At 44.5% G+C, this 23,429-nt stretch overlaps 1 protein-coding gene and 1 pseudogene across 2 annotated transcripts; both read left to right on the top strand.

Moving 5' to 3' along the window:
* LOC119041056 (phosphatidate phosphatase LPIN2-like) overlaps positions 1-10,761 on the top strand; it is a 28,234-nt pseudogene extending 17,473 nt beyond the window's left edge.
* A 78-nt stretch (positions 10,762-10,839) lies between these two features.
* EI24 (EI24 autophagy associated transmembrane protein) lies at positions 10,840-23,109 on the top strand. Of its 2 annotated transcripts, none has more exons than XM_037134213.2 (11): positions 10,840-11,021; positions 13,591-13,703; positions 16,460-16,605; positions 17,181-17,241; positions 18,086-18,152; positions 18,651-18,775; positions 19,085-19,204; positions 19,574-19,685; positions 20,367-20,478; positions 20,881-20,955; positions 22,099-23,109. In XM_037134213.2, the coding sequence occupies exons 2-11, from the start codon at positions 13,662-13,664 to the stop codon at positions 22,259-22,261; spliced, it is 1,023 nt and encodes a 340-aa protein (XP_036990108.1). In that variant the 5' UTR covers positions 10,840-11,021; positions 13,591-13,661; the 3' UTR covers positions 22,262-23,109. The 2 variants fall into 2 exon arrangements, with proteins under 2 accessions (XP_036990108.1, XP_036990109.1); XM_037134214.2 differs by lacking the exon at positions 10,840-11,021 and adding an exon at positions 11,041-11,229.
* The last annotated feature ends 320 nt before the right edge of the window (positions 23,110-23,429 follow it).

The following is a 23,429-nucleotide window of genomic DNA, read 5'->3' as shown; positions in this document are numbered from 1 at the left end:
CTACATATACCCAAATATTTTGTATTTTATTTGAAAGGAACAAGTTCTTCATAACATGGGGTTAAAAAAAGTAATGAAAAGAATAAAAGTCATTGTTTTAAAAGATGACTTTTGGGTCTTCTTGAGGTTTGGTGGTCCATTGTTCCTATGAGCATTTTTTTAACTTTGGTGTGATGAATTTAAGGTTTTATTTTTGTCCACTTCATTGCAGTGGGAGTGGTGAGGAGTACGTACCAAGGTTCAGTCCACTTTTCTTCTAGTTGGCTTTCTGGAGATGCTGTCCTCCAAGTCTTGAGTAGCACCTCAGCCCCAGGCTTAAAGGAATGTAGTGAACCTGTAGGGGACAGGTCTGTAATACGGGCAAGGTCATCCATTACAGCTAAGGTCTGATGTAAATGTTGTATGTTTTCCTTTACCTTCACTTCTTGACTTACATACACATCTCCCACCCCAATCATAGCCTGAAATGGTCGCCCATATACAATTTTATAAGGACTTAATTGAATTCCACTTTGAGGAGCCGCCCTTATCCTGAGCAGGGCTGTAGGTAAAGCTTGATTCCAATGGAGATGAGTTTCTTGACACAGCTTGGTTCTATATTTTTTTTAAGATGTGATTCGTTTTCTCTACATTCCCAGAAGCCTGAGGTCTCCATGCCGTGTGAAGTCTTTACTTGATTCCTAAAAATTTACTAACCTTTTGTGTAATTTCTGAAATAAAAGCAGGTCCTTTATCACTTTGGATGCTACTGGGTAGGTCAAAACAAGGGACTATTTCTGTCAGTAAGGCTTTCACTATTTCTGAGGATTTCTTAGTTCTAGGATGGGATTCTACCCATTCTGAAAAGGTGTTAACAAAGACTAACAAATAGGCCCACCCTTGGACCCTGGGCTTCTCGGTGAAGTCTATTTGCCAGTCCTTAAGTGAGCACTGTCCTTGGTATTGTTTTCCTTTTTTTCTGTTGGGGACTTTGTCTTGAGGTTGCTTTTTTTGGCACATAACACACTTAGCAATTATTTTTTTTATGGCTTCAGAAATTCCAGGACCTGTGAACCACAGTTTTAATGTAGATGGTTAATAAGCCCCTTCCCTAGTGAGTGGTCTTATGCAAATGTGTCATGACTGGCTTTATTGAATGTTTAGGAAGCAATGCAACTTTTTAAAAAATTAATTAATTCATTATTAGCACCTTCTTTATTAAAACCCCAACCTTAAGCTTTCATATGCAGTTGAATATTCGGGTTCAAAGCATCACAAGTCTAGAACAGGTACTAAAGGCATTATAAACATATTTTTAGCAGCCTTTTTCACTGCTCAATCAGCCAGATTGCTTCCTCTAGCCACTTCAGTGTCCTCTGTCCGATGCTCTGAGTGTATAACTGCCACCTGTATAGGTACCTCAACAGCTTCTAACAATTTTGAAATTTCTGTTGCATGCTTAATTTTCTTTCTATTGGAAGTTAATAGTCCTCTTTTTTCCAGATTGAACCATGTGCTTATAAAATTAGGAAAGCATGCCTTGTGTGGGTATACATATTCACTTTCTTTTCGTGCGACAATCCCAATGCCCTCGTCCATGCAATCAGTTCAGCTTTCTAAGCAGAGGTTCCGGGCGGCAAGGCCTTGGCCTCCGCTACTCCTTCAAGTGTCACAACTGCACACCCAGATTTCCTGTTCCCTTTGTCCATATAACTGCTTCCATTTGCATATAGAGTCCAGACTACCTTTTTTTTTAGAGGCCCTGTAAATTAATCCTGTTAGAATAAGCTTCATTAATTATCTCAGCACAATCATGTATTAGCACAGCCGAGTCAGGCTCCAGGAGAAGAGAGGCAGGATCTAACTTATTTACAGTTTTGAGGGAGGTGTTAGGATTGTTGAGAATTGCTTGGTACCTGCCCCTTTTCTCAGCAGTAAGCCATAAATTTCCCTGTTGCTCCAGCAGGCTCAACACTTGGTAGGGTGCGTAAATGGTGACAGGCTGTCCCAGGGAAAATTTTCAGCTTCCTATAAGAGCTTGCAGGTGGTTGCTCTTAAGCAGGCCGGCCACCCCCGGACAGTGCGATCTAGTTTATTTCACAAGTATGCGATGGGTTCCAGAAGGTCACTAAGCATTTGGGTGAGGACTTCTAGGGCAATGGCCTGTCTTTCATGAACATATAACTGAGCGGGCTTCAGTAGGTTTGGAAGCCGCCAAGTGTGTGCAGAAGCCAGGTGCCCCTTCAGGGACTTAAAAGCTTGAGTGCACTGCTTCGTCTACTCTAAAGGGCTATGTCCTGGTTCTTTCAGAGCTTTTCCAATGTAGAGAACGGAGCGTGTGCCCGATTATATCCAGCAGGCTGGCCCTCTGGCCCTACTCCCGCTGGAAGTTTTCGCAAAGGGTATTGCCCTGCCCCAGTTGGGGCTTGTCCTTCACCAAATTTGGTTGCATGATGGGTTCCAGACCATGAGACGAGTTCAGGCGCACTTTCCCCAGTTCCCTCAGCCAAAGTAGGGAGGAAGATGCCCCAGGGCTGGAGGGGCCATGGGCACCCTGACCGTGCTCATAGCAGCCCTAACATCTAGATCTTCCTGGGCCCTCTTCTCTGAGCTTCTGGGCCCACTGTTTTTCACAAGCAAATTCCCTTTTCTCTGGACCACTAGTTTATTTATTTATTTATTTATAGATTTTATTTATTTATCTTTGGAGAAGAAGGGAAGGAGAGAGGGAGAGAAATATCAATGTGTGGTTGCCTCTCGTGTGTCCCCTGCTGGGAACTGACCTGCAACCCAGGCATGTGCCCTGACTGGGAATCGAACTGTGAGCCTTTAGATTGCAGGCCCGCGCTCAATCCACTGAGCTGCGTCAGCCAGGGCTGGACCATTAATTTATTTCCTTTCAACCCTGCATCCTTATTATGTAAACTTACGAGAGTTTCTAGGCAAAGCATTTCACTCCACTTTCTTGATTTTGACTAAACAACTCTAATTGCAGTATAATACAGTGATTTAAAGACCCATTCAGCGGCCAGCACTCTCCTGAGTCTAGATTATATAATACGTAAGCCAAACAGTATGACAGTAAAAAACACTTTCTTTTTTAGTGATAGGTTTATAAGCATAAGTCGACCAATCAGCCAAAATTTGCCCCAAAGGGCCGTTTCCCAGAACAGAAGCTTTTCCCCTCAATTCTACTCATGAAGGACTCAAGAGTTGGAAAATTTTAGGTAATAGCTAATAAGCTTAGTAATCAATGCAGGTTAAAAAATATTGTTCCAGTAACTGAAGGTATGATCCACCCTGACTCCAGGAGACCGGAAGCAGTTTCACCTTTGTGCCCCAGCAGGACTGTGAGCCATCAAGATGGTGTCTGAGGCGTTGTGCTGTGGGGGGAGACACCCACCACGAAGGACACAGGTAAAAACCACCACGCAGGACCCAGATGAAAGGATGCTGCAGCTTTTTATCTGATTAACCTTCCCCTGAATTCCAAACCCCTTACCTACACTTTCCTTCTCCTTATAAATAGGGTCATTTGAAATGAAATGTAAGATTGTCTGTTAGGGTACATAACCCCCCCTCTTCCCAGATCTCTGGCCCTCTGAATAAAGGGCCCATACATATTCAATCCCTGTCTCTGCTTATTCAGTCTGGTAGTGACAGGTGGCATAAATATCGGCTTTTCTGGCTTCACTATGAGACAGAGCTCTGCAACATTGTAAAACATGAAGGCACCTATATTAAACCATAAGACATCTTTTTACCAGACAGAGCTCTGTAAACCAGAAGGCACCTTAATTCCTGATGATATAAGTCATGACCCAGGATTGTAACCTGAACCAGAAAATGCAGTGATTCAATCAAAAAGTGAAGACAATGGGAGGTGCCAAGAGTTGGAGAAGGAAAGTCCCCAAGCGAAATCACTTGGCAGCAGCCAGGGAGTCTCCAAATCTGCAACCCAGGGCCCCCAGTCCAGCCAATGGGACTCTCTGCCAAACACACAGACTTACTGGCAAGTCCTAAAGTCTCTCCCAGAAAGGAGTTGCCAGAATATGAAACTGGAAAAGCTAGCGTTTGTGCCGCCTGTCTCTGTCAGACCCAATTAGCAGAGACAGGAATTATTCAGGGGCCAGTGATCTGAGAAGATGGTGGGCTATGTACCCTAACAGACTGTCTTACATTCCATTTCAAATGGACCCTTTTTATAAGGAGAAGAAAGGTGTAGGCATCGGATTTGGAATTCAGGGAAAAGGTTAATTGGATAAGAAGCTGCAGCATTCTTCCATCTGTTGACTGATGATTCTTTGTCTGTGTTGTGGGCGGTGGACTTCTCTCCCTGGAGCACAGTGGCTCAGGTTCCATCCTGATCGTTTGCAGTCCTCCTGGGGCACAAAGGTGGAACTGCGTGTGGTGTTCTGAAGCCGGAGTGAGTCATACCTTCAGTTTCTGAAACAATAGCTTTTTACAAGCCTATTGACTATCAATTACTAAGCCTATTGACTATCACCTAAAACTAAAATTTTCCAACTCTTGAGTGTCCCCCCCCCCCATTTAGCAATAAAAAAATAAAATAGAGCCCTGGCTGGTGTAGCTCAGTGGATTGAGCTTGGGAATGTGAACCAAAGGATTGCAGTTTGATTCCCAGTCAGGGCACATGCCTGGGTTGAAAGCCAGTTCCCAGCAGGGGACGCACGAGAGGCAACCACACATTGATATTTCTCTCCCTCTCTCCTTCCCTTCCCCTCTAAAGATAAATAAATAAAATCTACAAATATATATATTTTCATTTCTTTGCTACTTCATAAGTCCATGTTACAATGTGAATGGACCTTGAAAACATTATGCCAAGTGAAAGAAGCCACTCACAAAGGATTACATGTTGTATGATTCCATTTATATGAAACACACTAGATGTGGAGACTCACTCGGATCTCCAGAGTTCATATAAAGATTATTAAAAGTTTTTTTATTGATTGATTTTTTTTCTTAGAGAGAGAGAAAGGGAGAGAGGAATATCAATTTGTTGTTCCGCTTATTTATTCATTGGTTGATTCTTGTATGTGCCCTGACCAGGAATCAAATGACAACCTTGGCATATGGGGATGACGCTCTAACTAACTGAGCTATCTGGCCAGGGCCCATGTAAAGATTATTTTAAATAGAAGACCGAGATTCCTTTCCAGAGCTTCTTTATCTGAATAAAAGACAAAGCCTTCCACATGTAAAACCATCATAAATCCCCTCGGGGAGCCTCACTCCCAGGAAAAAGACTGGCCATGCACACCAAAGAAGAGAAACCGCATCAGAAAAATCTTCATCACAAGTTGTGTTGCTGTTACTGGGCAGGGGTCCTGGCCCCGAGTGGGTCTGCCGAGGGCCAGCCGGTAGTGTCTCGGTTCTTGAGTTTGCGTAGGAAAGATTTCACAACACGAGTCCAGGTGACTCTGAGGGTACAGTTACCTCATGGTTTGTATATTTACAAGCTGGGGACAGTGAAACCAGGAAGAGCCGAGGGTAGAGGAAGCAGCAGGGGAGCCTAGGCCGGGCTGCCTTAGCTCACGGAAAAGGTCAGAGGAAAGGAGGCCTTGGAGGCAGGTTCAGGGGGTTAGCCCTGGGCAAGCTGCCGCTGCCCATTGCTCCCCTGATTGCAAGTCTTGGGGTGCCTTCAAGTTTAGGAGATGTGTGCCCGTGGGGGAAGAAGTGAGGGGAGAAGAGGGGAAAGGGAATGGTGCAGCTGCTCCCCGGAGGATCAGCACACGTGCTGGGTCCTTCGTCTTGAGGCTTTTATCTTTCTCTTGCAGGTGGAAATCTTGGGGGAGGTCTCAGGGGAGGGTTTCAGCAAAATAGTCATCAGTTTTCCAGGTGTGCCCTCTCAGGGTTGTTGTCTCCCCTACTGGTCAATAACAGGGCAGGGGGTCGTTAGTCATTGTACCTGATCCTGGCACGGCCCACCCGGTTTTGCTGCTTTTCTGGGTCTGGAGCTGAAATACAACTGAGGCTCAGATATTATCTCCAGGGAGGTGACCTTCTGCATCTGGCTGTGAATTGCTCAGCCGTTGTGTTCAGCTCTCTTCTCAGTTCCCTATTCCACTTGCCAAAGGAATTCTCCTAGCTTCTCACCATCCTGTCTCAGTGGTTGTGAACTAATAAATATGAAAAGTCTGGTACTTAGTACATGCTTAATAAATCATTGAATCTCTCACCCCTGGAAGATTCCAAGGCTAGAAGCTAGGCTACATCTGGCCTCTAGATCTGGTATTGTCACCAATTCATGAAGTTATGGAACCATACAACTGGAAGGGACCTTTGAATAGACACCATTTATTTTAATAGTCTTGTGTTATAGATATAGGAACTAAACTTCATAGCTGGACTGGAGGTCAAGTCTCCTGAGTTTAGTGCTCTTTCTCAGCTTCTTCATTTATAAAACCAGGAAAATAATACCTTTACCTACTTGTCTCCCAGGTGGCCTCTAATCGTACATACGTATTTGAGAACTCTTTAAAAATGCAAGGTGTAATTATTATTGTTGTTAATTCTAGATGATGTTATAATTGTCGGGATTTGTAAGATTTCCTTCCATCAAGTTGAGAAGGATGCATCCGTGAGAAAAATGGTCTGTACCATAGTGAAACCCACACCCAGAGCCCTGTGTAAGCAGGGGAGTGATGCAATTTCTGCAGCAGAACTTCTCCAGCCTCCCCTTGAGCCCAGTTTCATCTATGCTAGAGGCAGACAACCTTCCTAAGCTGTCATCATTGGTGGAGGCACCCTCAGAATCAAAACCAGCAGCTAAAGTAGACTCACCATCAAAGAAAAAATGTGTCCACAAGAGAAGCCAACATCAGGGGCCTGAGGATATTTACCTAGATGACTTAAAGGCTCTAGAACCTGGGGTTGCAGCTCTCTTTCCCTAAGAGAGTGAATTAGACCCTGGTTGCAGGCAGTGGCCCAAGTCAGTCTTGCTGCCTGGCTCCCTCCCAGTCCCCACAGTCCGTGGGAAGCACAGCAGTAAGAGTGGCATCAAGTGCCTCTCGGGTTCTGCCATGAACTTGCTTAATGTCACTCTCTCTCTTTGTGGGGACCTCAGTGAGAACAGAGAAATTTCTAAAGAAAAATTCATGGAGCATATTGTTACTTATCACAAATTTGCAGAAAACTCTGGAATTAGAGGCAATCATAACCTTGTAATACAGATATATAACCATTAATAAAACTGGGCTTTGGTCGCTCTCATGATCCTTAGCTGTTCCAAAAGAGTTTGCCTAAGGCCACAGTCAAGTCCTGAGTCAAAGATAAGATGCCAAAGAAATCTGGTCACTGGTGGTCTTGGTGTAAAAGAGAAAGCGTAACCCAATTGCTGCCAGTGGCCGAGGAAGTGAAACCTGAGGTGCCACCCACCCCTTCCCGGTGACCCACCATCCAGTGCAATGGACCCAGCCAGTGGCAGGCCAGCAGAGGGTAACTCATCCAGTGAGGAGGAGTCACAGGAGCTTGAAGAATCAATCGAAGTGGACCCCATCCCCACGGAGCCCCTGAGCCACAGCATCATGACCATGACCATGTAGAAGGACTCTCTCCTTCTCTCCTTGGACCAGATCACAAAAGCTCCAAGATGACCCAAATGATGTCATGTGTAGTATTGCAACCCAGTATCAAGACACCTGCTTCTGTGCAGGCACCATTTACTTGTGAAACCGGAATAACAAGATCATCATTTCTGATATATTCAGAACAATAACCAAGGCTGATGCTTTGGAACAGATTGTTCCACAGCTCGGTAAAGACTGGGCTCATCATCCCTAATCCATGTAGCTCGGTTTGTTGGGCATCGTCCCACAAAGCAAAAGTTGCTGGTTTGGTTCCCGGTCAGTCAGGGCACATGCCTGGGCTGTGGGTTCAGTCCCAAGTTGGGGCACGTACAAGAGGCAACTGACTGATGTTTCTCTCTTACATCGATGTTTTCCTCTCTTTCTTTCTCCCTCTCTTCCATCTCTAAAAATAAATAAATAAAATCTTTAAAAAATAAACACTGGCCTGGCTGGTGTAGCTCAGTGGATTAAGCACGGGCCTGTGAAGCAAAAGATCGTGGTTCAATTCCCAGTCAGGGCACATGCCTGGGGTGCAGGCCAGGTCTCCAGTGGGGGACACATGAGAGGCAACCACACATTGATGTTTCTCTCTCACTTTTTCTCCTTCCCTTCCCCTCTCTCTGAAAATAAATAAATAAAATATTTTAAAAAATAAATACACACTGGGTATTGCAAAGCTCTCTCACACCACCACCACGAATGGCTACAGGTTTCTGTACTGCTCTGCTGGCCAGCATGACTTGTGGCTTCCTGTACTGGGTCGATGGAAAGGGCACACGATCTTGCTTTGGGGTCCTCCGGTGCTGTCCCCAGCAGCTTGTTCTCTACCTTCCACAGGGAAGTGATAGAAAATAAACCAGAGAGATTCGACATTGAGTGTCTAAATGACATCAAGAATCTGTTGGCCCCATTTAAGCAACCCTTTTAGGCTGCCTCTGGAAACTGTCCAAAGGATGTCTATGCTCACACACAAGTGGGTCCTGGACTGCAGAATATTCACTGTGAAACCCAAGAGTGAGTTAGTACAAGAAAGGACCCAACGCAACAGATCACCATGTCACAGACGGAGCAAGCTTTCAGAGCACACATTCTCACTTCTCAATAAGGAACAAAATTCTGCCTTTGCTGCCCAGAATTCAGCTCCTTCTGCTCCAGGTAAGATCCAATCCCCAAAGTGGATGCCCTGGTTGGGGTCGTGGGGCGGGGGGGGGGGGGGCGTGAGGTTCTCAGTCTCTCGACTTGCAGCTAGGGAAGGTGACCTGTTGGACAGAAGACACTGGGCTCCCCGCCAGCCACAGGTGTGGGGTAAGACCCGTGTTGACAGCCAAGTATCAGCAAGGACAAGGGGAGCTTCTGCAGTCGAACTGCCATCTACTTCACCCTCCTAGACTTGTAGCTCAGTATCCCAGCAGGAGAAGCAAGGGGAGCTGGGACCTGGGACATGAGGTTGGAGGCCTGGGTTCCTGTCACTGGTCTGTTCTCACACATGCTTTGTGTCAAGGTGTGTGCTGAGCGCTCTTCTAATTGCATAATTCGAAAGGCAGAAAAAAGGAGCTAAATAAGAGTGGACCAAAATATTGCACAGAATAAAGTGTTGTAATTTCCCCCACCCACCCAAAAAAGATTTCCTTCCATCAAACAAGTTGGAGTAGATTCATATCTACTAAATTTTTTTCTAAAATCACACTTTTGAGAAAGGATAGAATTTGGAGCAATTGCTACTACTGTAATTAATAATTACAATAATGGGTTTATCATTAAATCACTTAAATGTCTTTATAACAAGATATCTAAGCCTTAGCAGTTAGACTGTTCATTTGAATCAAAATAAAATTCCAAAAGAAATTAAAATGTTTTCTATATAGTTCAATATAATAAGCAGTTGAAGAGATTTACTCTTATGGAAAAAAAGCAAAGTTTAGGAATGTCTTCTCTTTGTAATGACTTCAGTGGTGGAGTAAATAAATATATTTATGAGAAAAGGTAAGAAGTAGATATTCCTAGATCTGTTCTCAGTGAAAATGAGATTATTTCCCACAGCTGAAACACATAAGAAGACCTCCCGCCCGCATCCCTACTGGATTTTACACATATAAATCTATAAATTCCTTGTTGGCCCTTTACTTCAAGACTTCTTTTATTCTAAATGCTTCATTCACTTCTTCCATCTTGCTAGTTTCAACTTTGAGCATCCTCTTCCTCAAAGAGAAGGTAAGGTTTCAGGAGGTTCAGGGTAGGGGCTGGCTTGCTTTGGAATAGGACTGGAAGTTGGTCACCAGAGACAAGGTCAACAGCCCAGACCACTGCACTGGGAGAATCAGAAGGCCTGGGTAGTTGTCTGCCACTGACATCTGGATTTTAGGTTCCCCGCGAATACAAGGTTACACTAAATATCTTCTAGTTGTAAAAATCTGATTCTATAGATAGCCCCAGCTCTATCTAGCAGCTCTAAGCACAGCTAAAGGGAAAGGAAAATGGGAAGTGAATAGAGAAAAAATGGGGAGTGAGATATCTACAAAAGGTTGGGAATAGGGAGAAGAAGGCTATAAGTCGGGCTTGATGCCAAGAAATTGCTGTCCCAGGGTAGAAGTGAGCTGGGGGGGATAGAGATGAAAAGTCTTATTTGTGTTTACTTTGTATCTCAACCATCACTTAGAGTGCACACCTAATGCAGCCGAATGGCATGGCGGTTTGTCCTATTAATCATCTGAAGCTTCATTTAAACCCATCATTGCTTCGTACTCTTTGGTTACAGAAAATCTCCAACCAAATAAACCAAGGTGACTTTTGTATTTTATTGTTCTGTTGGACAAGCAACCCCGGCAGAAGTAAATGAGTGAGCGCAAAGGACAGGATGGCGGATCCGGGAGGGGCGAGATAAGGAAGGGCTCCCGGACGCCCCAACAGCCCAGAAGAGGACTGGAACCCGCTGGGGCCCGGTGGATCCACAGGATTTCCCAGGATCCTTCGCCCCAAGTCGTCCCGCCTACTTTGCCCTGGGTGGCTCTCCTCTGCGCCTACCCAACTTTCCCAGGGCCCCCTTGCGGCCCGGGCATGCCCAATGCGAGAGCAGCTCGGCCTGGTCTCCTCCAAGCCGCTGCGACCCCTCCCTCTCGGCTGTGGCGGCTACGCGCCCACCAACTTCCCCTGCCCCTTGCCCACCGGGCATGCCCAATGCAAGCGCAGCTAGGCCACGCCCCCATCGTGTTGCCCCCGCCCCCTTCTGCCGCATCGGTCCCGCCCCCTTTTCTCTGTGCAGCCAGGCTCCTAGCCAGTCGACTTCCCACCGCCCCGCGCGGCCTGGGCATGCCCAGTGCGGGCGCAGTGGCCTCGGCCCTGGAAGTGCCCGGGCGGCTGCCGGCGGCCGGGCGGGGAGAATCTGAGAATCCGAGCGGCCGGCGGTGGGCTAGGGACCGTGGCCGGGTAGGGCCCAGGCGGCGAAGCTGCCGGGTAGGTGAAGTCTCGGTGGAGCCAGGTCACTGGCGTGCGGCAGAGCCCTTGGGTGTAAGGAGAGTGTGGCGAGAGCTGTGAGAGCCAGCAGGGCCCGAGCTCGGGGTCGTGTGGTTGCGAGAGTGACTCCGGGAGGGACCCCCGGCTGGAAAAAGAATGCCCAGGTGCGGTGCGGCCGTCCTTAGGCTCCGTGTGACCCAGATGAGAGGTGAGCGGCTCCGCGCCTGGTGCCCAGTTGTGGCTGCCGAGGGAGACCACAGTTTTCATTCGGTTTTGCCGAGGAACTACGGGGAGCCGCGTCCGAGCGGACCTGGAGTCATTCCAGGAACCTGTAAAAAGGAGGGTGCTCACTTTTCCTGCACCTGGAGTGGGTCTGACCGCTCCCTGCTTTCCGCACTTGGGGTCAGTGCCTCACTAGATGCCTCTCAAGTTCCAGTGAATGGGGAGCATTTAATGGCCAGGTGTCGTTCCAGGATTAAGAGACATTTTGTCCGTGGGATGCTCCAGGTAAACAACAGTCCTCTGGAGTAAAAGTCCAACTGAGGGTTAGAACAACGGAGTTTTCAAGTTTGCTCTAGCCTTTCACTTTGCTGTAATCTTGGGTGAAGCTATTTATCTTTGGATTCTCAGTTCCTGCATCTGTAACCTGATGTGAACTAGATGCATTTTCTGTCTGGCTAGTTTCATTGGAGGGTTTCCCCTAAGTCTGTGTGTTCTCAAATTGTGACAAGTTACTTTTTCGCCACGCCTCAGCAATTTGTCAAACCGATAACTCACCAGATAGTCCTGTAGGAAAGCTGCTAGGATCTCCACACAGAATTGAAGTGACTTGTCTCTCAAAGGCCACTGCTGGTCAGTAGGTAACCTGCCACTTGGTACATGCAGAAGCCAGGTTCAGATAACAAAGCTGTTCTGGACTGGGCCGGACAAGCTGCAGGCTCTCTTCCCTTTGAGAAATCCCACTAAGTCATTGGCTTCCGGCTTCCTTAGGCTCCCAAACTAGCTCATTCTGTAGTGGGATTATGTTTATGGAGAAGTTTCTGTTTTCATGTTAGTGCACGTTATACTAAAAAAATGGAGATCTTAATATTCTTACTGTGTAGATTAGGAAGTAGCTGGTTAAGAGTGAATTCATGATAGTCTTTTACAAACTAGTGTCTGTGTGTCAAAATTGGACATTTTACTTTTCCCCTGGCACTGAGTTATCCATCACTTCGAGATGCTTTTGTATTTGTTTTTAATTGGGAGTCTTAACAGAAGTTTCTTGCCTAGAAGAAGCCTCTCTACCTGAAGTGTAGGATCTGTGTAGGATCTGACCTAAGGGACAGTGGTTCATATATGTGTGTTGTGCAAGTCACCTTTTTGCTGCTGTTGCCTTCCCTCCTCTTTTGGTTCTGGGCAGCAGTGGTCCAGTAGAGTCAGTTAGGGACAGTTTGGTGGAATGGTTGTAGGTCAGGGAAAGGGTGGTTGTTTTGAAATTTGAGGTTTAAACAAGCTGCCTGTGAAATTCTGTCATGATCTATCTCCAAATTGATAATACCCTAAGATTAGTTTAGTCAGGGTCAATACCTTTGGAATCCCAAGTTGTTTTTTTTTAAAGATTTTATTTATTTATCTTCAGAGGGGAAGGGAAGGAGAGAGGGAGAGAAACATCAATGTGTGGTTGCCTCTCATGTGTCCCTTGCTGGGAACTGGCCTGCAACCTAGGCATGTGCCCTGACTGGGAATCGAACCGCCATTGTTTGGTTCACAGGCCCATGCTCAATCCACTGAGCTACACCAGCCAGGGCATGGAATCCCAAGTTCTTAATAAAATTTTGAAAATGGATTTTTCCATTCCCCTTAAAGATAGTAAATGGAAACATAGATCTTAAAACTGTTTATATATATGAACTTTCAAGTTCTTAGTTTTTGAAGCTGGATTTCTCAGCTGAGAAATAAAATGGGAAAGCTGTGGTGAATTAAAGAATATTTATATACGTGAACTTTTTTTGACCTAGTTTGAAATCCACTGTTTGTTGCATGCTTATTAAAATGGCACTTGTATATTAACATATTTAAAATTGGAGAGCACACAGAGACCTATTTGGAAGTCAGGATGGGAACTTTCACGTCATACCTTAAATGCAGCTGTGTGCCAGAGGGCCTTGTATATGAAGTGCATATTTAGTAGTTTTCGTTAGAACTTTCACCTTACTCTTGTATTTTCATTCAAGTGCTTGAGGTTATACATCAAGCATAAATACAGCGTAAGAGGATACTGGAATGTGTAGGGGAGGCAATTAGTGACAGTGGGTCCCAGTGAGGTGACTGCTAGTCCCACAATAATATGCCCCTGTGAAAGAGAAAGGGTGGTACGTGAGTAAAAAATAATTCATCAATCGCAGAGGTCAGTAGTTTCAGGGATAATCTTACTTCATTCACTGTCCTGCTATCTCAGTGCTAGAATCTGCTGCCCTCCTATTAGAGACATAGTTATGTGGAAAATGGCATCATGCAGAAATGTACATGAAGTCACTTATCTTTAGGTAAATATCCCCATCCCTCATTATGCTCTATGTGTTTCCAGGTTCTTCATGATGAAAGATTTTGGGATGCCTCTCTGTCTTCTATGTAGTTGGTAGCGTGGGTGGTGGAGAGATGGCCGACAGTGTCAAAACCTTTCTCCAGGACCTTGCCAGGGTGAGTATGTCAAGCCACCTCTTGACTGTTTTGCTGTGGAAACTGACTAGGAAGTCTTTTAAGAGTTTTGGAGTTGATGTATTTGTTGGGTCTTTCACATACAGGTTTTCATCGTAATCCGCTCTACCTAAGAAGAGATAGGCATTATCCTGCATCTCGCAGAAGCTTAGTAGATCTCTCTGGTGTCTCCAGTGTTAGAATTCTGGCCAGCTTGGGTCCAGAGGTTTTCTTTAAACTTTATTTTGGAATAAATTTAGACTTACAGAATAGTTGCGAAATGGCACACAGCTCTTCTGTATACTTCACTAGGATTTGCCAGTGTGAACATCTTCTGTAACCACGATACATCGGTCAAAACTGAGTGGCGAACATCGGTTACATTACCGTTACCTAAACTGTTTCATTTGGATTTACATTGGAGAAACCCCCACCTCTGTTTTACAAGGTGCGGATGATGATCCTTAGGAAAATGCCCCAGAAATATCTGTTTAGAACCTAGCCACCCAAATTTCCAGTAGCATGAACTTCTGTTGCAGTGGATGTCTGAGGCCTAATGTCCTACTTGTGGCCCCTCTAGCTATATGCCTAGGAGCAGGAGAGAGGCCGCCTCTGAAGGGGAAGGGCAGGGGCAGGGGCTGAGGATTGGTTTCTCAATGGGAATGTTCGAAAGTTTATTATCTTTCAGTTAAAGGGAAATTGAAGGTCTCGGAAGGGCCAAAGAGACATCATGCGATGTGATTTACTTTTAATACCTTTACTTCCTTGTCTTGCTGTTCTGGTGTGATAACATTTCAACCCTCGGTCTATTCTGCATTGCACATTTTACATGTCTGTCTGCCCCACGAGACTCAAGTGTCTCAGGTGGGGATCCTGTCTGCATTCCAGCACATGCTAGGCCCACAGCCATTTGAACTCAACTATCTTGAATATTTAAACTATTTGTAGAAAATTTAGAAGTGAAAAGCAAAATAAGACTAAAAATTACTTACAGGTAAAGATCAGGTGCAAGACATGCCAGTGTATGGTCTTATCAGTTGGTAGTTCATACACTTGCCCATTTCTCCGTATCCTGGCAGTTATCTCCAAAATGTTGTAGCCAATAGCAGTAGGCGAAAATGCCTCCTTAGATCCGGGCTGGCCACGGCCTCCAGGTTGCCTTTGTGTGCTGTTGCTTCATGAAATCGCACACCCCTGTGCTACAGCTCTGCTTTGGACATAGGTGTCGTGACACTTAATTAAACTGTAATTTTTGTTGCTGTTTACTTGTACACCTCTCCTGCCAAGTTCTGTTTCTTGAGCTTTTCCATGTGGCCAGCGTCTGGCTCATTGAAGATGGCTTGGTATATGGATGGGCAGGTGAGAGAACACAGACCTTTGAACTGGGTGAAGTGCAGTTCTGGTGCTTGCAATGAACAGTAACCTTTCTGCTGCGGACGCTCTTCCAGTGTGGTTGGCAGGTGCCTCTGGCACTGTCTTTATAGACATAACAACCCTGTCCCCCATCATACACTCTTTTAAGGACATTATCCTCCAGCCGTTCTACTATGCTGTTTCTGTCTTATTGGCATGTTCTTTTCCTGCAGCTTTTCACATTTTTACAATAAGTATTTCTTTGTGTCTTTCTCTACCCTTGGTCTAGCCCTGGTCCTTTTGGGAAGCCAGTGTTTAGTTTATCCTTGTATCACTAGTTTAGTACAGGACATTGATCATACTATAGGTATTTGATTGATATTGGAAGAGTATAAGGAAGGGCAGTAACTCGGCTTTATAGTATTGATTAGTGTGGATGGATTAGAAAACCACTACTTTGCAACCATGTTCTTTAAGATTGACTTGGGCAAGAATTGTCAGTGGATGCTGAATCTGGGTAAGAGAACTTGACTGGGGTACTTGGACGGTCAGACCATTCGGATGGTCTCAGAGGTGGCTGTCCACAGATTACAAATTAGTTGCAAGGGGGAAAACCTGCAGCCATACAAAGGATAAGCTAAGTAACACCTTGACTGAGTTTACAGAATTAACACCACCAGCAAGGACAGACAGACACTGTGCGCCTCTGGATATAATACCTGGGAGAGCACATTAGGTGACGTTCCAGCAAAAAAATGTGTAACCTGGATCTAATCATATGGAAAAAAACCTAAATGGAGAAAATACAACAAAACAGTGGCCTGTATATTTCAAAAAGAAAAGGAGGTTAAGGAGCTGTCTCTGAGCAGAGGACACTAGAGAGACATGACAGATTGAATACACCCATGGTTCTTAACTGAAGCCTGACAATTGAGGGGGAAAGTACCATAGAGGACATATTGGGACAAATGGAAAAATTGGAACAGGGACTGTAAGATTTAAGTATTTCAGTATTAAATTTCTTAGGTTGATAATTGCCTTATAGTTATATAAAAGAATATTATTGTTCATTATTTAGGAAATGCACAACAAAGAATTAAAAGTAAAGGGACATGGTAGAGCAACCTACTCATGATTTGGAAAAAGTCTTTATATATGTAAAAATAATAAATGTGGCAAAATATTAATTTGGTGAATCTGGAGGAAAGGGTATTAGGAAGTTTTCCGTTCTTGCAACTCTTCTGCAAATAGAGAATTATTTTTTTTAAATGTCAAACTTCCCTTAAGCCACATAGCAAAATAAATACAATGGTTTCCACTGTGATTTCACTTTACTGCATATAAATTTGGAAAGTATTCTCTGATCCATAATTTTCCCTCTTTAAAAATAATACTCTTGCCTACAGGGAATCAAAGACTCCATCTGGGGAATTTGTACCATCTCAAAGCTTGATGCGCGGATTCAGCAAAAGAGAGAGGAGCAGCGTCGGAGAAGGGCGGGCAGTGCCCTGGCGCAGCGGAGGGCCCAGAGCACAGAGAGGAAGCAGGAGAGGTAAGGAGCGGAGGCTGGTGTGGAAGCACCTGAGCCCCCCTCTCCCACAAGGCACTCAGGCAGTGACCGATCCTCAGTATACAAACAGAACCCTAGGTCGTGACTTGGGATTTTAGTATCCCCTTCTTTTTCACTTTCTCTCCTAAAACGTTATCAGTGCTGCTCCCCCATACTCCCACGTTGAATTAAACTTGGCTCTAGCGATAATCCTTGCTCAAATACCATGGTCTTTTTTGGGGGGGGTTGTTTGTTTTTTTTACATCAGAATGGTGAATAGAGAACCACAAAAAAACTATTTTCTAGGAAAGCCTGTGTGGATTTATTTATTGATAGAGCCACAGACATCTTGTTTTAATCTTCTCCAGTCTTGGATGTTGGAGAATAAATTTTTGTGTGTTAAGAAAAGCTGCTTCTCTGGAAATATTTTTAGCGTTTTCTCACTGACTGACAGGAAGACACAACAACAGGTACTGGAAAGTGAACACCAATGAGAGATAGGAAATGGAGAGCCACTGCGTGACAGTACGGAAGTGGCCCCCATGCCTTATAAGCTAAATACCTGTGCTCTTTTCCAGTGAGCCACGTATTGTCAGTAGGATTTTTCAGTGCTGCGCTTGGAATGGCGGAGTATTCTGGGTAAGTTCTTTTTTCTTAACTTCCAGGTGCCTTATAAGCATCTTCAGATTTTTGCTGTTAACAGTAAACTGTTTTCTTTAAACCAAGACAAGTAGCTCTCACTTGCTCATACATGCTTAAGTTCATAACTCAAGATTCTGTGCAGCTGCTGTGGTCCTCACTCGGGGACCACTTGTGTGTGTAAATAAAGGGCTATCTCTGAAATAAAAAGAGAGCATTTTAATTTTTCTTAAAGAATGACTTACTCACAAGTTCTAATGTTGTCAAAGGTTAGCAGTTTCTCTTGACACTGTCTGGACATTTTGGCTGAGCATCTTTGGGGGTCAGAGGGGAAGGACAGGTGGACAAGGACAAGGTTCTCCCCCATGTAGTCATGGCGGTCTATTAGAATGGACATCTGTTGAAGCCCACACCAGGAGAGATGGCCTTCTAGTCACTGAGAACCAACACACGCTTAGGCAAAATTTGAGTACTTTGAAGAACAGGTAGTTAAATATTTCCTTTGACTTGGAATTCAACATAATTCAAATTTCCTTCATTTAAACATTTTGCAGATGTTTCAGGTGTTAGCTGGAATTAATCAAATATTACTGTGTGTTTAGTTCTGAATACTATTTGAAAAGTCCTACTCTGCCCTCAAAAGTTTTACTGTTTTTATAGGCAATGTAGGGTTTGTGCCTGTCAATTGGAGTAATGGGAATAGATATAAGTCCAATTTGGGTGTCACTTCAGGCCTTCTCATTTATAAACGTCACTTCCATCTATAGAATAATTACACTGAAACTCAGAACTCTTGTTTTAAAGAAAGGTTTTTAATATTGACCTCATTGCTTCTTTCCTTTAGTTCAGTCTCCTCCTGTTCTATCGCGTGTTCATTCCTGCACTTCAGTCAGTAACGGCCCAAATAATCGGTGAGTGCCTGCCGTGCTGTCTGCTGGGATGGAGGTAGAGGCTGTTTCCTGGTCCCTCGGGGCACTGAACACTTCCTGCGTACCAGGCTCTTGGGATGTTTTTAACTCAAACCTCTTAACACGCTTTGAGTGGGTCTTGTTATAGATATCATTTTATGGGGAGGAAAAGGAAGCGAGTTACCAAGGTTAGATCATTCGTGAATGGCAGAGCTGGGGTTTACACTCAGGTGGTTTCCTGTGTATTGTGCACTGTTAGTCTCTGGGACACCTCAGCCACCACCAGGTGAGCAGCCCCTATCCATGGCCACTCTGAAGGCAAGTTTCGGCCGGAATTGGTGTCTTTACGAAGAGTAGGACTGTCTAAAATAGGTACAGGGATGTGCCGGCAAGGCACAAAGCTGTGGGAGGCGGTCAGAGTGGGGAATAGTCGCAGCCAGGGGCTCCCTGTTTGGTCTCTGGTTTTCCGTTTAAACTAATGACTCCTTTTCCCTTTCTCAGGTGATCCCTCTCTACATGGAGATGTTTGGTCATGGCTGGAATTCTTCCTCACGTCGATTTTCAGCGCTCTTTGGGTGCTCCCCCTGTTTGTGCTTAGCAAAGTTGTGAATGCCATTTGGTTTCAAGTAGGTCTAGGGCAGAGTAGAGACTGGGTCCTGCAGCATGAGGGGTTGACAGGTGCTAGGCCTTGGCCTGTGAACTTAGTGGCCATGCAGGGAGCAATCATAGCTTTCCTTGGTCAAGGAGGCAGCAGGTGACATTTGTGCTCTTGTAAAATGGGATTATTGTCTCAGGCCACCAGAGTGTCTCATTGCCAGTTGTCCAGGGGCTTTTCTCACCTGGCAGGTCCAAGGGCAGGTCGGTGGCCTTAGCTTTGGGGCTGGACGTTGAGGCCATTCAGTTCCCGTTTGGGTGAGCTACTTTCTCTGTTACAGGATATAGCCGATCTGGCATTCGAAGTGTCAGGAAGGAAGCCTCACCCATTCCCTAGTGTTAGCAAAATCATTGCTGACATGCTCTTCAACCTTCTGCTCCAGGCTCTTTTCCTCATCCAGGTGAGACTGGCCTTCTGGGTACGTGGACACATTTACAAAGCCAAGGTTCACCAGAGGGAAGTTTATAAAGACAGGGTATTTGCATTTGTGTTGGGGCAGGTGTACTTTATGGGAGGTGATGACTTTTAAATCATTTTTTTTTTACAGAAACAACTAGGCAATTTAAAAATAAACAATCACAGAATGATAGGAAACATGAATTTACCTGCTATTTCCTGCCACCCCGGCACTCTCTACTCTCCTGCTCTTTAGGCCCTTGAGAAGCAGCTGTGCGGCTATCTAGGCGGAGAGTAATGACTCAGAGTGGCAGGTGAATCATGTTAGGTCTCTGAAGACTCGGAATTAAGATTTTCCATGTTTATTCTTTAGGGGATGTTTGTGAGTCTCTTTCCCATCCACCTTGTTGGTCAGCTGGTTAGTCTTCTGCATATGTCCCTTCTCTACTCACTATACTGCTTTGAATATCGTTGGTTTAATAAAGGTAAGTCCATCTAAAGAAACTCAGAACTTGGAGGCCCCGTTTGGAAATGCTGCTGCTTAGCAGACTTCCTAAAACTATTTATTGCTTAGGCCCTCAGCAAACCATCTTTGGAAGGAAGTAGCATCTTTGGCAAGGGGGAGCTTACATTTGGCTTTCAGGATTTAAGCCTTAACCTTGATGCTGAGGGGTTCAGCAATGCAACATTCCCTCTGTGGTGGTTAATGTGATGTAGGTCTGAGCCAGAAGTCAGCATAAATGAGTGTGAGATATTCTGAATTAGAGAAATTAATGTAATGTCAGCACATTCAGATTCTTTGGGATATTTTAAAAGCCCTTGGCATAATTGTGGGGGTCTGTGTGGTTGAAAGAGGTTAATTTCTAGGTGATGGCTGCCTTTTTATTTCATATCTTGCTTTGTTTAGGACTAACCCTGACAAAGGGTGCTGGAGTTAAATTCATGATGCACTTAGCCTGCCAGCTTTGAATTGTGATTATCGAATTGTAAAAACTTTGCATAGAAGCTGTGTATCAGATTTGGACAGTTCTGAATTACATGCTTCAGCTGTGTTCCAAATGGCAGTTCTGTATCTAAAACTCAAACTTCAGATAATTTGCCTACCACATTTAGTCATTTTACTAAAAGGAAATAAGAATTTTCACTACATTGGCTCCTTGTTTTAGGAATTGAAATGCACCAGCGGTTGTCAAACATAGAGAGGAACTGGCCTTACTACTTTGGATTTGGTTTGCCCTTGGCTTTCCTCACAGCAATGCAGTCCTCGTACATTATCAGGTAATTTGGCTGTAGGGCCTGGAAGGAGACTAGTACAGATACGCAGTGGAGGGAGCATCTCCTGGATGCCTGGTTCTCTGCTAGGTGTTCTGCGTTCCTATTTGACCGTCAGGATGCCCATAGGATTTTTCTCCTTGACAAATAGTCATAGACGTTTCTCAGTATTAACATCTAGTCTGCAGGACCTTATATACCGTGGTTCTTCTCTGTTGCCTCCTGGAGCGGTGTCAGACATAGCCAGTGCTTGGAAAGATGTCCCCCCACTTTTTTTTAATTAAGGGTTTATCAAGCCATAATGTTAGCACCAGAGGCAAAGGACTTTTAGGCTTCTCATGTCTTTTCCAAAGTCATGGCTGTTATGAAGGTGACTGACTATTTTTCTTTACTTTTTTTTTTTTTAAGTGGCTGCCTCTTCTCCATCCTCTTTCCGTTATTCATTATCAGCGCCAATGAAGCAAAGACCCCTGGCAAAGCTTAGTAAGTATTAGTCAGTATTAGCCAAAGTGTATTTCTGTGTAAAGGATTGGGGCTTTAATATCACAGTTATGGGAATGAGACATTTTTAAAAATAACCTCTTACATTACTGGAAACATTAATATACAGTTTAATGGGGAAAACACTTCTGGGATATATCCACGCATAATATATATGTACATAAATATGTTTTAAAAATAAATGCTATTATATGCTCTGGCTGATGTGAATCAGTGGATTGAGTGCTGGCCTGCAAAGCAAAAAGTCACCGGTTCAGTTCCAGTCAGGGCACATGCCTGGGTTGTGGGCTAGGTCCCTAGGCTGGGGATGTGCCAAAGGCAACTGATTGATATTTTTCTCCCTCTCTCCTTCTCTTCCCCTCTCTCTGAAAATAAATAAATAAAATCTTTATTTAAAAATGCTATTATATATTTGTTTAAAGTTTAACAATTTACTGAACAAGTCACTTGTAAATGTAATGAAGCTCATTTTTGTGAGAGTGGCCAACATTCTTACAAAGGTATTGGGGCCATGTGATCTGGCTATGGGAGTTTATGGATAATAAGAGTAAAACAGTGTTTTAAAATGAATCTTTAGCAGTAAAGATTCTAGCAGGTCAAAAGGTTTATCACTTCCCAAAAGAGCTCAGTCTGTGACCACTTGTGGTTAATTGACGCACATACTGCGGGTGTCCGCTCTGTTCTGGGTTTCTGCGTGCGCTTGCTGTCCAGCAGTGCTCGGGGTGTCAGTAGACACAAACAACCTTCCCCTGAAACTCTCTGGAAAACAAGACACATACAGCATATGATGTCTTCAGACATAGCTTGAAGTTTGTGCCATGAAAGCCAACTATAAAAAGTGCTTCTTGAATCAGAATGAATCTGAAACAGAACTTAATTTCCATTAAGCTTTGATGCTGTAAGTGGTGGGGATTGCATTGCTCTCATGACAGCAACAAGACCCAGTGGGCCTGGGTTTAGTTGCTGCCTGTTTGATCCCTGTGTCTAATATCTGTACTTCCTTGATCAAATTTCACTGCTCTTATTTCCCCCTATTGTGTTAAATTTAATGTAGTCATATTTCAGTTGTTAAATAATAATTCCGGTCAACTGGGGCTCTAACAAGTTGGATCTCTTACATTTTAGCCTTTTCCAGTTGCGCCTCTTCTCCTTGGTGGTTTTCTTGAGCAACAGACTCTTCCACAAGACGGTCTACCTGCAGTCTGCCCTGAGTAGCTCAGCCTCTTCGGAGAAGTTCCCTTCACCTCATTCGTCTCCTGCCAAACCGAAGGCTGCTTCAGGCCACTGACTCACCTGCCATCCCCAGGGCATGAGAGGGATTAGAAGGAGGCTGTGCAGCTCTTTCCTCGTTCACCTCCCCTACCAGGGAAGGCAGGACCCACTCTGCCAAGGGCCCTCTGCATATTCCCTTATGAGGAACCGGGACTTTTGTCTCTGGTGCACATAAGGCACAATCTTCCTGACACCAATATGTGGGTTTTTAACACCTGTCAGTCTGAAAGGACCACAGGTTTTTCTGCAGCTCTTTTCTAGCATTTGCCAGCCCCCATGCCTGGACCGATTTAAACACTTCTTCTCCCTGTGCCATTTACCCCTCCACCTCCCTTTCCTGCCTTCCACCACCCTTGGATGAATGGGTTTTGTAATTCTAGCTTTTGTATATTGTGGACCTGTTATTTTTGTTGTTTTTCTGTGAAGCACATATATTGGATGTGGGAGGTAAAGGAGTATCCTGGTTGCTCCTGGCCACTCCCTCTATAGCCATCACTGTCTTGTTTCTTGTAACTCAGGTTAGATTTTGGTCTCTCTTGCTCTACTGCAAAAAATAAGCCTGAAGAGATGGGCCAGGAGGAAAAGACCTCAGCCAGATCTGCTGGGTTTTGAGGAGTGATTTTTCTTCCCCTTGAAGGGGAAGAAAGCTTTTTCACTGGTACATTTAAAGTCCCCCATTACAGGGACGTACTGATTTGGGACAAGTGCCACTGCAACACAGAATGCTTGGAGAACCTGAATCTCTAAACTCTGCGGGTCTGAACTCACTGTCGGCCACTGCCGGGTCTGTCTGGCGTTTCAAAAGCATACTGGGTGCTGCAAATAGGAACTGACGGGGTAAACTTATTAAACCCATTAAACCTGTGAGTGGTGTTTCTCTGTCATTTTACAGATGCTAAATATGGGAGGAGGGGGCAGATGTCAGAACACTTGTACAATTTCAAATGTTACAATTAAACGCTAGCTGGTTTCCCACAAGGTGTGTGATGGTTGAATTTATAAACCATCACTTCAAGAAACATAGTCATAGAATCCAAGACTGTCTTGGGTAAATCTGGTTACAGTTTTTTGAGCAGTTAGTCCTGAAAAATGTTCCCTGAGGAAGTGTGGATTATGTGGTTATGATCATGTTGACATCTCCAGGGAGAATTTAGGATTGTTGAATTACTTGCTTTAAAGTCTAT

The sequence above is a fragment of the Artibeus jamaicensis genome, unplaced genomic scaffold (genome assembly GCF_021234435.1).
Source record: "Artibeus jamaicensis isolate MK-2021 breed Jamaican fruit bat unplaced genomic scaffold, CSHL_Jam_final scaffold_660, whole genome shotgun sequence".
Lineage (NCBI taxonomy): Eukaryota > Metazoa > Chordata > Mammalia > Chiroptera > Phyllostomidae > Artibeus > Artibeus jamaicensis.
The sequence above is the reverse complement of the archived record's forward strand: the minus strand, read 5'-3'. Positions and strand labels throughout refer to the sequence as shown.